Source organism: Ceratotherium simum, chromosome 28 (genome assembly GCF_057802395.1).
Source record: "Ceratotherium simum simum isolate JZ-2026a chromosome 28, ASM5780239v1, whole genome shotgun sequence".
NCBI lineage: Eukaryota > Metazoa > Chordata > Mammalia > Perissodactyla > Rhinocerotidae > Ceratotherium > Ceratotherium simum.
Window position 1 is genome coordinate 14,612,767 of NC_141927.1, and position 13,672 is coordinate 14,626,438.

At 35.6% G+C, this 13,672-nt stretch overlaps 1 protein-coding gene across 4 annotated transcripts in view; it reads left to right on the plus strand.

Annotated features, from left to right (window-relative positions):
• TENM3 (teneurin transmembrane protein 3) overlaps positions 1–13,672 on the plus strand; it is a 597,691-nt gene that overhangs the window by 540,794 nt on the left and 43,225 nt on the right. For 2 of the 4 annotated variants that reach the window (XM_014786234.2, XM_087418328.1), the window contains 3 exons: positions 1,267–1,410; positions 5,481–5,730; positions 6,431–6,451. In XM_014786234.2, coding sequence (XP_014641720.1) covers positions 1,267–1,410; positions 5,481–5,730; positions 6,431–6,451 — 415 coding nt within the window. The remainder of the gene's footprint in view (positions 1–1,266; positions 1,411–5,480; positions 5,731–6,430; positions 6,452–13,672) is intronic. The other 2 variants (XM_004428722.3, XM_014786235.2) reach the window with 1 other exon arrangement.

Below are 13,672 nucleotides of genomic sequence, written 5' to 3' on the forward strand. Positions count from 1 at the left end.
CTAACATAAAATTACTTGTAACCCATGGAAATCAATGGGTGAACAGATAGGAAGGCAATAAGGTTGTCCTAGGGAGTTATGAGCTGGTTGGTATAAATGGGAATGCATTCCGTATGATGAAAAGGAGAAAGTGTCCATTTTTCTGGCTGAAATTATATCTTAGAAGAATGTTCTGAATGGGATTTCCGGTTGTCATATCCTTTTATTCCTGTTTTTTTAATCTTATTGTGTCCCTCCGTTTTTCCTTTTTCTTCTTTTCTTTATAACTTTATCTCCTTCGCTACCTTATCTTTTTTTGTTTTCTCTATCTAACAACTAGTGGAAGTTCAACTTATCATGACACTTAACAGGGTATCAGGCAACATTTGTGTCCAAAAATTATTTCAGCTCCTTTGCCTAGAAGAACCAGTCATTTCAGTAGAAGGATAGTCTTAAAACATCAAACCAGTTTGACTGAACGCCGGGACAACACAATCCAAGTTTGACTTGTGAGATATATAAGGTATAGCTTCAAGTGCAGGCTCAGAACATCAAAAACTAAAGGATAACTTGTGTTTTGTTCTGGTAGTTTTTACCTGAAAATATGATAAATGTTTTATTCTGAAGTTAATATATAATTTGGACTTGAATTAATTCAAATCAATCAGATAATTGCCACTTCTCCCTTCTCTTTATTCTGACTTTTCAAATCCATGCTTCATTGTGAACTCTGAAACTTTTCATTTATGATTCATTCATATTAATTTACTGGTAATTTTATTTTTCATTCCTGATAATAACATGTGAAAATAATGTCATAATCTGGCCATCATTTTTGCTCTATTGAGCCTTCCTTATCGTAAATATTTTCCATAGTATAATACTCTTGGGAGCTAAACAGCTCGAATTATTCCGATAGCAAATATTATTTTTAGTTGTTATCATCTGATCACCATTTGGGGCTGATTTATCTGATCTAATTACTTAACCAGTTGCTCAGTCTGAACTTGATTTTGTGCTGTGAACCCCTTGTGAAAAAGTGATGTGGGAAAAAATACTAGTTTTCTATTAAATCAGTACAGAAATAATATTTGGAGATCACTTTTTAGAAAACCGCCTTTTATGTGACCAAATCTTCTCATAGAAAAAAATAAACTCTGCTCATAAATAAGTGGAAATGTAGTCTCAGAACACAATTGTAGAAAAAGCAGTTTTTTCAAAATAATAAAATAAATTGCATTTCTGCCTGTAGTTGAGAAGATGAACTGTGACTTGTTTTGGTTCCAGTGTCAGTCGGATATGAATATGAGTCATGTTTAGACCTGACGCTGTGGGAAAAGAGGACCGCCATTTTGCAAGGCTATGAATTAGATGCTTCCAACATGGGTGGTTGGACGTTAGATAAACATCATGTGTTGGATGTTCAGAATGGTAAGACCTTGTTCTTAGTTAATATTGTTAATATTGTTCACCTTCAAATTGATTAGATTGCAACAACATTTTATACTATGCATGCTATAGGATTAGAATTAGTAGAAAAAATAACGATATATTTTTAAAGACTATAAAGGCCTGACGTGGGAGCTACATAGTATTCTTCTTACGACCATTAGAATGTAAGTGACTGACTTTGGTGCTTCATTTAAAAGCACTTTATTTGGGAGCCTTCACCCCAGATTCATCTAGAAATGTCTAATTCTACAGTAAGTCAGCGAATCGATCCAAAGTGCTTTAGGAAGGTTTACCAAAAATGGAAGGAGGGGGATTTTTTAAAAAGTAAAGAAAAAATAAAAATCCACGTGACTTTACCAAAATATTTCTAATAGACCTTAGTCTTTAGGTAATCTATTCTGAATATCTAGATTTTTTTTCAATTCTTCTTAGAATGTATTTGAGAAAAAAGTTATTCTTCCATTCAAATTGGATTAAATATACTGTTATTTGACCTTGCAAATATTAGGAAAAAATAAATGAATAATCTGAGAAAAAAGCAATAATCAAGAGTATAATTTATAGATTTTATTACGTGATAAGTGAATATGCTCTGAAAAAATGTATTTCAGGTATCACAAACCAAAAGAGATAAATTACTTGCAAAATGTGACCAGCTTAACCTCATAAAGAATATTATTTATATTAAGCAAATTCTTTTGTCTTTGCACTTTGCCTACATGCTGTCTGCATCTCAGATAATTTATAGGTACTTTGCTAGGAAAGCAGAACCTTAAGGTAGCTTACTTTAGCCTCCTATCCTAAACCACATCATGCCAGTAACTCTCTACTCTCTCTCTTTTTTTTTTTTTTTTTGTGAGGAAGATCAGCCCTGAGCTAACATCCGTGCTAATCCTCCTCTTTTTGCTGAGGAAGACCGGCTCTGAGCTAACATCCACTGCCAATCCTCCTCCTTTTTTTTCCCCAAAGCCCCAGGAGATAGTTGTATGTCATAGTTGCACATCCTTCTAGTTGCTGTTCTACTTTCTTTTTACAAATATCCAGAGAAGGAGGTTTCACATTTTTGGCAAAATAATCTAGCTTTTGACTTCGCAGAAGGTTTTGGAAGGTTCAGAATGTTGGTTTGAGCATGCAGTGCCACTAAATGTTTAACTATGATTAATGGTCACTTTTTCAGATTAATCTTGCTTTGATATTCTTTTTTTTTTATTTTGGAGTTGGAGAGGGTGCATGTTAAACCTGCAAGTACACTAAATCTAAAGCAATTTCCAAGCCAGTGCATGAAAATGCCAGTTGGTGCCTTACCTCCAGAAGAGAATAGTACAGAGCAAATCAATAGTAAGAAAAAAACAAAACAGGAAAACCCTTTCCGCCTTTCCTATTTTATGGCAGTACTAAACTCTACTCCATTTCCAAGTGTGCCCAGGACATCAGGTTGTAGTTCAGTTTGCACCCAGAAGACTGGGGGCAGAGCCAATAACTAGTGCCACGTGCAGCACACACTTTGGAAAAATAGGACTCCCGACCAAGGAGGATGCTCCATATGTCATCTCTAATCATCAGCAGTGTCGGAGCAGTGCTAGTTTCAGTCTATGTTAGTAACACAAGGCTTCCTCATGGTCTTTCAAAATGCAAAGCCATGTGCCAGCCATGCTAGTAGCTGCTCTTGAGTAAATTATTTACGATTATATTTCACACAGTTTGACATACTGCCATATTCCTTCAGAAGTTCTTTACAAACAAAACTAGAGAACCTCTCTAGATGCATTTAAGTTATTATGAGAATATAGGGTGAAGTTCACAACCGGTTAGGCCCAGGATTTCACCCAGGAGATTATGAACCAGTAGGGAGACCACAGGCAAAGAGCTCCAGGAAAGCCCATACCTCTGTAATTCAACACTGTTAGGATACCCAATGCTCAGTATAGTAGGCAGGTAGATTGAGAAACTCATAGATATTCTGTGTATGTGTATATAATAAAAAGTACATACATACACACACGCACTCTACCAGAATAATTCATACAGTTAGCTTTTATTAAAATATCAGGTCAGACGTAAAAACTGGACTACCCCAAATTCTGTCCTCCAAAAAATGTTATAAATTATAATATATATGTTATTTTAAAATGTGAGGTAACCTAATTCATGGAGTGAACTGATTGTGGTTTCAGATTTTATCCAAGAGCAGTTTGACAAGTAGTGACTTTTCAAAGTGACGTGTGTCTCATTGAATAAACAGAGTGATTTGTAATCATGACAAGGTGGATGAACTATGAAAATATATTAAGGAAGAAGAGAAGGCAAAATGTAGACAGGGACAGGTGTTTGTGCAGGCACCCCGAAACATGGAAATAAATATTCTAATGTTCGTCTTTCTCCTCTGACATAACAGAGGAGAACCATGAAGGACCACTCGTTCAAAGTCGTGACTGAATCAATCAGGGCAATAGAGCAGTAGGCTGACTTGTAACTTGAAAATTACAGAACTGGCTCTTCTAGGAAATTCTGTTCTGTAATTGTCTGTAATTGTCCAATAAAGTAATCACAGAAAGAAGGATCTTAGGTATCATTAACGTGTTCCTTGAATATTCAAGGCAAAATGCATTTCATCTGTTGTTATGATCCAGTCTTATTTGGATTATTTTTCCTTATATTTGAATAAACTTGTTTTATCTTTCCTGACTCCTTTATGTAAATTTGCTCTGATTGCTGCATCACCCAAATAGCAAAGCATTAAAAAGGTAATCATAGACTCCACCTAAAGTATGCTGAGCTGTAAGGGGAACACAATTATTCTGATCTCTTCTTCACTTTAAGATTATCCCAAAGTGGGAGGAAAAAACACTTTCTCAAGTTTCCTGTTTGTATGTTCATGGGACTGATTTTTTTAACAGTGTATCTGCTAAAAAGTATAAGCATTGGCTTGGAGAACTGCTTTGAAACATAGAACATTAAATAAATATATGTACATCTCTAAAGTCAACACAGCAGGTAGTTTGTACAGATGATTACACATTGAGAAGTGTCACAAAATATGTATGGGACAATCACAGCTGACCATCCAGTGTACATCAGACCAAATGGAATGATGTATAAGTAATAATGGTAAATGAATGAATTTAGAATCTCAACTCAAATCTAGTTTCTAACCATGAGAATATTTAATATTTATTTGGAATTTTTTTCTCCGATTTTCATTGAAGATCGTAATGGAGCGTGGCATTTTGTCTTAAAATTATTGGCACTTTCATGCCTTAAAGCAGAATCCACTGGAAATAATAAATTGTCCTTCCACAACAGTTTTGTAATGTTTGATTTTTTGAATAACTGTGTGTATATGCATTCTTATAGCAAACAAGAGTATACCCAAGAAGAATATTCTTTGACAGTGTAGTAGTATATTGGAAGTTTGATATATATTTTCTTTGTTTTCTGTAAAGTATTTTTAACTTTTTAAAAATCAGTGATAAACTCATAAAGAAGAAATTCATATTTATGATGTACATTTTTATTAATTGGATTAATATATTTTAACATCATTTAACAATTAAGGTAACTTGTTATTCCTTAAAGAACATTATGTAGAGCCTGGATCTCAAACTTGGTTGCACATTAGGATCATCTGGAGAGTTTTTTTAAAATCTCAGTGCCAAGGCTGCACCCCAGACCAACTAAATCAGAATCTCTCAGGATGAGATCCAGCTTCAGTATTTTTTACAGCTCGCCATTCAGTTCCAATGTGTAGCCAAGTTTGAGAATCACTGGTGTTGACAATTTGGGTTTTTAATTGTTAGTCTTTGTTTCTTTCACCAGACATTCTTTAAATCCAGAACAGAACAGCATTTTTTGTATATACCCTGTGTATTTTGTCATATAATACTTTACACTAGGTAACTGAATGGAGTTCTTTCCAAGAGAACTTTAAATAAAAATTTTCCCGGTCCAAATCTAAAAGGCACTGAATTGTAGTTAGATCTATAGTGAACGTGTTTACTTTTCATCTTTATACTTTTTATCGTGAGAAAAATGCATCTTATTTCTTCTAGGTATACTGTACAAGGGAAATGGGGAAAATCAGTTTATCTCCCAACAGCCTCCGGTTGTCAGTAGCATCATGGGCAATGGACGAAGGCGCAGTATCTCGTGCCCGAGTTGCAACGGTCAAGCTGATGGTAATAAACTATTGGCCCCAGTTGCATTAGCTTGCGGGATCGATGGCAGTCTATATGTAGGGGATTTCAACTACGTCCGGCGGATATTCCCTTCTGGAAACGTAACAAGTGTTTTAGAACTAAGGTATGTCTTTCTGTAATTTGGGATTTTAATCAAAGCTAAACATGCCTTTATAAAAAAAAATGTTGACTTTATAGTACTAATTTATTTATATAAATATACCTTCCCAATGTTGAAAATTCTCCCTGGAAAGAAGTTAGATTCTTGGTTAAAGTTAAGAAAAGCACAACACATATACATTGTGCCATAAATGTATAAAGGAGTATAAAGTTACCTTGTATATAAAATGTCTCACTGATTCCAGTGAATTTTGTATGCTCCAATAGGATCAAACTATGATTTTTAAGTCCCTTTGGTTGTCTTTAGAATAACCTTGTGATATACATTGTTACTCTTTTATTTCACAGTGATTGAAAGTAAGGCATAAAATATTTTCCTAAAATATCAGGACATAATAATAAATGAACTAAAGCTATGACTTTCAACTAGAATATTGGATCTTCAAGTTGGGTTAACCCATTAGCCATAATGCCAATAGTTAAAGTAATAAATTGTTGTCTTTGCTTTGTTCATTTGTTTGTGATTATCAAAATCATCCTATTCTGTAAATTATTTGATAAGCCTTGGCCTACAAAATTCATTTCATGCTTAAGTTGGCAACTTTCCATACAAATAATTAAAATCTTGGTATTCAGCTCATTATATTTTAGAAGCCTTTTCTAACTGTGCTTTTTTTTCACCTTTTTTATCTGCTTCCACCAAGAAATAAAGATTTTAGACATAGGTAAGCATCTTGCGTAAAGGTTATTGTGTATTTTCAAATGTCCTTTTTACATTTCAATGTGACTCTTTGACGTTGTTTTCTAAGAACATTTCATCATGAGAGAGGAAACAGTATCATGGAACATCTAAGGAATTAAAACTTCTTAAATGAACTATTGTTATGTAATATATTGCAATTTACATCATGCAGTATAATTTGAAAAAATTTTCAAGTTGGTTAATAAAATAAATTTTGTTAGAAAAATTATTATGATGAACATCTTTGTTTAACAAAAAATATTTCTAAACATCAGTTACAGACTCACATAATCTAAGCCATGTTGAACAGAACAAAATCTGAAGCACGGAGGGAGAGTTTAAAGAGAGTTTAGTTTGACCAATAGCCAGGGCAGATCCTGGTTTATTGCGTACAAAGCTTATTCAGTTTGGGGGACTCTGTTTAAGAAGAAGAACCTAGGGTCCAACCTGGTTGCATAGTGGTTAAGATCACGTGCTCTGCTTTAGCGGCCCGGGGTTTGCGGGTTCAGATCCCGGGCACAGAGCTACACACCGCTCATTAAGCTGTGCTATGGTGGTGTCCCACATACAAAATAGAGGAGGATTGGCACAAATGTTAGCTCAGGGAAAATCTTCCTCAAGCAGAAAGAGGAAGATTGGCAACAGCTGTTAGCTCAGGGCCAATCTTCCTCACCAAAAAAAAAAGAATCTAAAAATATTTTACTTAGGTAAATTTTTAGAAACATCGTGCAAACGTGTTGCCAGGGACCTCACTGGGGTTTGAAAGAACCCACACAAGTGAGGGACCCTAAAGCTTAAACTTTATTAACTTCCCGGTAAATTCATCATTGCTGTAGTTTATATTTTCCTAAGTTGAGAGAATTACCAGATTTGAGTTTTAAGAACTAATGTTTTCATTGACATTATTATGGAGGAAAAGACTTTCCTCAAAGCTACAGATGAATATAGTTGAAGCAAATATATAGTCTCAAATGTTTTTCCTTTTCTATTTGCTCTGTACACTTAGCTGGAGAAGATACAGGAAAAGCTTTTATATGGATACTTTTGGCTGAAAAACTCTCCCAGGACAGCAAAAAAGAGGGAAAAAACAATATGTTTTAAAGTAAAGCTGGTAAAAAACAAGACATACTGGACATGCTAGATCAAGTTTGGCCATTAAAATATCCAATAAAATGATAACAGATGGAAAAATTAGCAATATTTTATGTGAGATCCTTGAGATGAATAAATCAGCATAACCCATTTTTACTATTGTGTGGAGATTCACAACTAGGAAATAAAAAGCAAAGTTCTACTGAAAGGCGTATAGCTGTTGCATGTCCATATGACCAGGCGTATTTTCCTGAGATCCCCTGTTGATCTTGTACCATCAGCTAATAGCTCAGTCACTTGCTAAGATTAACACTAAGTTTCTCCAGACTACTAAGCATACAAAGCTTTGCTATTAGAAACCACAGCAGAATACCAAAATTTTTCCAGCCTTGCCTTCTTGGTAACTGTGGAGAAAAGAGGAAAGACAAACAGATGTGTACACCAACTAAACGTGAAAATGCTGGAGGCAAGACAGAAAAAACTATCAAAGCAGCTGCCTTTTAACAAGCTGGCCTATTACATGCCAGGCAGGGCACCAGAAATTTTATATATGTTATTGTGGATCCACACAACAGTGCTTCAGGGCTCCAGATGAGGTCATTGAGGCTCAAGGAGGTTACATATCTGCCCCGAGATGCACAACTAAGAAATGGGAGCAGAGTTTTGAACCACTCTAAAAGGTGTGTTCTTTCCATTACACCACACAGCCAGTTGTGTGTCCAAACAGCTAGGTTTCCATGGGATAATTCCCTGGGTATGCAAAAAGATAGATTTATTTCATGATCATTTGACAAATTACTTGGAACTATAATCTCTTTTTCTGGAAAAAAAAAATCTATGAAGTTAGAGCTACATTATTATTAATAATATTTTATAATATGAATTTATTATGTACTAACTCATGGTATTTGGCAGCGATACTCATTGTAAGCCCTCTCTCATGATCCTCCTTCACCTTTCTCCTCTGTACATTATTCTGGCTAAATTTGGACTCCTGCATTTTCTTTATGCACCATGCATGTAAAATACACTGTTTGTGTTTTATATTGATATTCATCCTTATTAAATCGATGTTAACTGATCACTTACCATGTGCCAGGCACTTTGACAAATAGTAGTATAAGACAAAGTCTGTGCTCTCAGAGCTCACAGTCTAGTAGGGGAAACGATATATATGTAACAGACTAAATAATATTGTCAATATCATTCTTTGACACTTAATCACATCCGTGGCTTATACTATCAGAGTAATTCTGTGGAGGAAGAGAATACTGGGAGATGGGAGTGTGGTAAGGAAAAGTTTCATGGAAGGGGTGATATTTGATCTAGGTCTAAAAATGAAGTCTGCTTAAATGGAAAAAGAAAGGAGGGTGGTCATGAAGAAAGAATATAGAGCAAATAAAGTTACTGGGGTCTGCAAAGGAGACAGACAAGACGTGTTCTGAGAGGAATCAGATCCACCTGAACATGAAACAGGGGATTCATGTTGGTAATAAGGAGAGATACAGGTAGAAAGGCAGATTGGGGTCAGATTGCTTAGGGCCTTGAGTACTCTGAGGAATTACTCTTCTGTCCTATAGGAGAACAGAGACAGTGGGGAACCATTTTCTGATCTTGAACAAGATAGTGGCGTACCAAAGGGGCCTTTTAGGAAGATTAATCTGGTATCAATGTTCAGTGTGACTTGAAGATCAGTTAGAAAGCTGTTACACAAAACCATGAGATACTAGTGTAGGGGAGGAAGACAATTCCTCTACCCTCTAGGTCCTTCTGGCTGGTTGAAGAATTAAATTGACATGAGACAGAATAACAGGAGAAAATCAAACAAAGTTTAATAACATGTATGTATACATGGGAGAAACCCAGGAAAACTGAATAACTCACCAGAACGGCCAAAGCCACCACCTTAAATACCATCTTTAGCTAAAGACAAAGGAGGATGTTGGGGTAGTGGTTTGGGACTTCTGAGGAGAGGAAGGCAATTTACATGGAGATGGAAATGCAAATGTTTGTTAAACAAGTGTTTGCTGAGCCCTCTATAGACAATGTGACCCGAAAGACACATTTTACATTACACTACAGTTACCTTATGGTATGAGCTCCTTCTTGGAACAGGCCTTCTATTTTAAATTCTTTTAGGCGGTTAGGGGGAAGGTCAAAGTTTCTTTCAGAGTCTTTTATTTTTAAAAATAATCAAGGCAAAGAGATGCATTTTGGGGTGACCAATTCTGATCCCCCACACTAGGTACCTAAAATAGTATGGCTAGCAATGAAGGAAATCAACCAGTAAAATAAAGGAGGGTGGAAAATGGGCAGACTGTACATGGGTGATAGGGAAGAGGAAGATATAAAAAACATCCAAGGTTTTTGACCCCAAGTCATCAAACAGATGACAAAATCATTGACAAAAATAGGGATTCCATTTGCTTAATAACTAATTAATCAAAACTGATTTAACAGAAGCAAGATATTTCAGCTCATTGAAACTTCCTCATTTAGCTTAAAAAATTAAAATTATTTTCAGGTGATTCTTCCTATTTGCCTACCTGTATCATCTTTCTTTTACTGGCTGATAGGATCCTGCCTGGCTTTCTCCTCATCCCCACTTTCCTGGCTAGCGTAAAAGTAATGAGAGACTTAGGAATAGGTGATGGGAAAAAAAAGAAATTGAAAAATGTATCTAAACCTATAAAAATGAACAGCATAGTTGGTTGTTAATGATAAAGTAAAAAATTAAAATGCATGCTTCTGGTCCTCTGACCATGTTTCACATACTATCAACAGTCTCATTAATTGGACTAATGGGGAAATAATTAACAAAAATATTGAATAACGAAATAAATATAAAAATACATAGTCTTATTTTAAAACTCAGAGTATTCTGTTATACCAAATTTAATAAGTACTGCCAGGATATTATATTGAATAAAAGTCCCTAGCTACATTTTAATGAAAAGATATAAATACTACTCAATCAACATGTTAAGTTTTTTACATAAATGGAAGCTTCCGAAATGCTTAAAAAATGTTTCTCTTAGATATGCGAAACATTTCCCACTATGACGTTTATAGTATTAGTTTGCTAACAAATCCTTTTTGTGGGTAGTAAATTTTAGTTCATCCCTCTTCCAATTCTTTAAAATTTCAAAATAAAGGAACTTAACTAATACCAGCCAAGGGGCATTGAAACATGTAGGACTGAAAATCAACTTTGTGAATTTTATATTACCAATTAAAAGATCAAAGAAAGTGTCAATTACAGGTCTGTGAATTGGAATCAATTCAAGTTTAGATACAAAATCGTAAAAACTTGATTCAGCACTTCTATTGGCTTAATATTTAAAAATCAAGCAGGCACAAAAATATCACATCCCAAAGCCCTTCTTGCAATAATCTAAACAGCCTTTTGGTTGCCAGAAAATAGGTAGTATACCAATATAAATGGTATATTTATCCATAAATATAATTTATGCTTCTTCAAACACTCTGTGTTCTAAGGACTATGGCACAATTTCCAACTAAAAAGATAAAAGTGCTAATGATATCTATTCTATAGCTTGTTCTTTGTGAATATTTCTCTAATCTAAGAAGGTTGAGTTATGACAAAATAAATGAGCAAATCTAGTCTGCATTTACCACTGGATCTAGGTCTAATCGCATAAGACCATGGGGAAGATGGCTTGATAATTGTGATGATCTAGACAATTCAGAGCGAGTTAAGAATCAAGAGACAGTATACTAAAGGTGCTTGACTTGATCTCCGTTTCTTTGATTTTCCTGCTATGTGTCAAAATCTGATTGTTATTTTAAACCTTTCTGAAATGGAAATCTCATTCCCCCAGATCACGCATTTTGTAAATTCTTGCACTCCAGCTGCCAGCAGCAGACTGTTTTCAGTCATCGTAGGCTCACATTTTCACACGAGGTATATTACTGATCTAAAGCTCACCCCGCTTTGTACCACACCAGCCTCTCTCATTCTTTGGCTTTTCAGGAAGTTGGAAAACTCTCTGCTTAAATTCCGTGTCCTTGAATCCCAGACGTATGGCAGATACTGCTCAGAGCTTCTCTGCCACCTGTCTGTCAACTAAACATTTCCAAACCACTTTTTTTTTTTTCTTTCAGTATTTCTGTATTGATCCCTCTTTTCATTTAGGGGAGGCTGGGATCTAAGAACCAGCTCTAATTTGCCAGGCTAGGCTGCTCTGCAGGGAACTTACCCAATTCTCATTTCCCACCATTCTGGAGGGAATACTTCCAGAGGCGAATTCTCCAGGGCTACATACTCCTCCACACTTGTTCTTCTGGACAATAGAATTGTGTGCGAAATTAGAGCTTTCATTTGGCGGACATTTTTAAAACCATTGACATATGTTGCTTGATTTAGAAGTTTCTGTGTCTTCAAGGAAGGAGATGTTTCAGGATAAGAAATAGCAAATATAAGCACCACTTTGGACATTCTCTTATTACTGTCCCACTAGAATAAAACCGATGCCAGTAAAGGCAAAGCTTGGGATTTGAATGTCCATTATTTTTGCACCAAGAAAACTCACATCCCGTGGCTAAAGAGTGTGTCACTACTACTCAAGCAGCCACCTCAAAAATCTGTTGTTTTTTCCAAATGAGGGACATCATGAAAAAGCATGCATGATTCATTTACCTCTAGCATCATTACTCTAGAAATAATTCAAAGTGGATGTTTTAAGAAGGTTTTGCCTTATTTTAATAGTTTAGGATATTATAGTGTAACAGCAGGACTAAGGATACAAATTTGAACCTATCCAAGTTTAGATAATTTTTTTCCTTATTAACATTTTCAGAAAGCATACTATACTTTAGCTAGTTAATAATAATTATTGCAGTCCTACACTATATAGAGTTACAAAGCAAAAGGCATATTGCAGTGTAAGAGGAGACAGAACAAAAGCATATGTTAAGAATAGCTAACGGTTATTGAGCATCTATTATGTACTAGGCACTGTTCTAAGGAATTTACATGTATTAGTTCATGTAATCCTCTCAGCATTCTATGAAATATGTATGATTATTAGCACCTTTACAATAAGTTAGATAACTTGCCCAGGGTCACACAATTAGTGATGAAGCTGGGATTCAAACTCAGGCAAGCTGGTCCAGAGGTCTTGCTCATAAATATACAACTGACAAGAAAATAAAGTGTATGTATGTGTGTGTGTATGCATTCATAGCCAACTATACAACTCTTCATAATAGTATATAATCAGGGAGATAGGAAAGACTAGAGAAGTCTCTCTAATGTCATGTATCTCAAAAGAGACCCAGCTTGAGTGATTTGCAAGTCTGTCACCAACTATATATACCCAAAAGACCAGCTCTGTCAATATCAGACTGTTTACAGAGAAAAAAAAACCTCTATAAAATTGCTCTGAATGTTATATTGATATGTACCTTTTACTTCATTACAAAGTAATAAACCACCACACTAAGGAACACAATATGTCTTACTGCATTTAAAATTTCAGGCATCAACCTAGAAAAATGGTATAATAACACTTAGCATGGCAAGTTGATCGTTTGGTATAACCCAGCAGTTCTGAAATGTTTTTATTTCAAATGACTTGCATCTCTTTATGAGTTCTTCATATCACGTTTCACCCTTTCAGACATATTTACACACTCATGACCTCTTGCACTAATCTGTCTCTTGTCACTAAAAGATATGAAAGACTGGAAAGGAGACCCAAAAACTGAAGGTATTCAGGCCTCTATGTGTCTCAGTATTTCTGGATGCCAACGGCACAGTCGTAGAGCTTTTCAGAGCTCCAGAAAGTCCCTACAGACTCCGTGAGTGGTCGGCCTCTCCACCAATGTGAGAAACACTAGCGGAAACTGGAACCTGTTATTTTAACAACAGACTCTTACAGGAGCGATGAAGCACATATATTCACCACTTAAAAGCAAGAGCATTGGGGCCTGCCCAGTGGTATAGTGGTTAAGTTTAGTGTGCTCCGCTTTGGCAGCCTGGGTTCGTAGGTTCAGATCCTGGGCACAGACCTATACCACTTGTCAACCATGCTGTGGTGGCGACCCACATACAAAAAATGGAGGAAGGTTGGCACAGGTATTAGCTCAG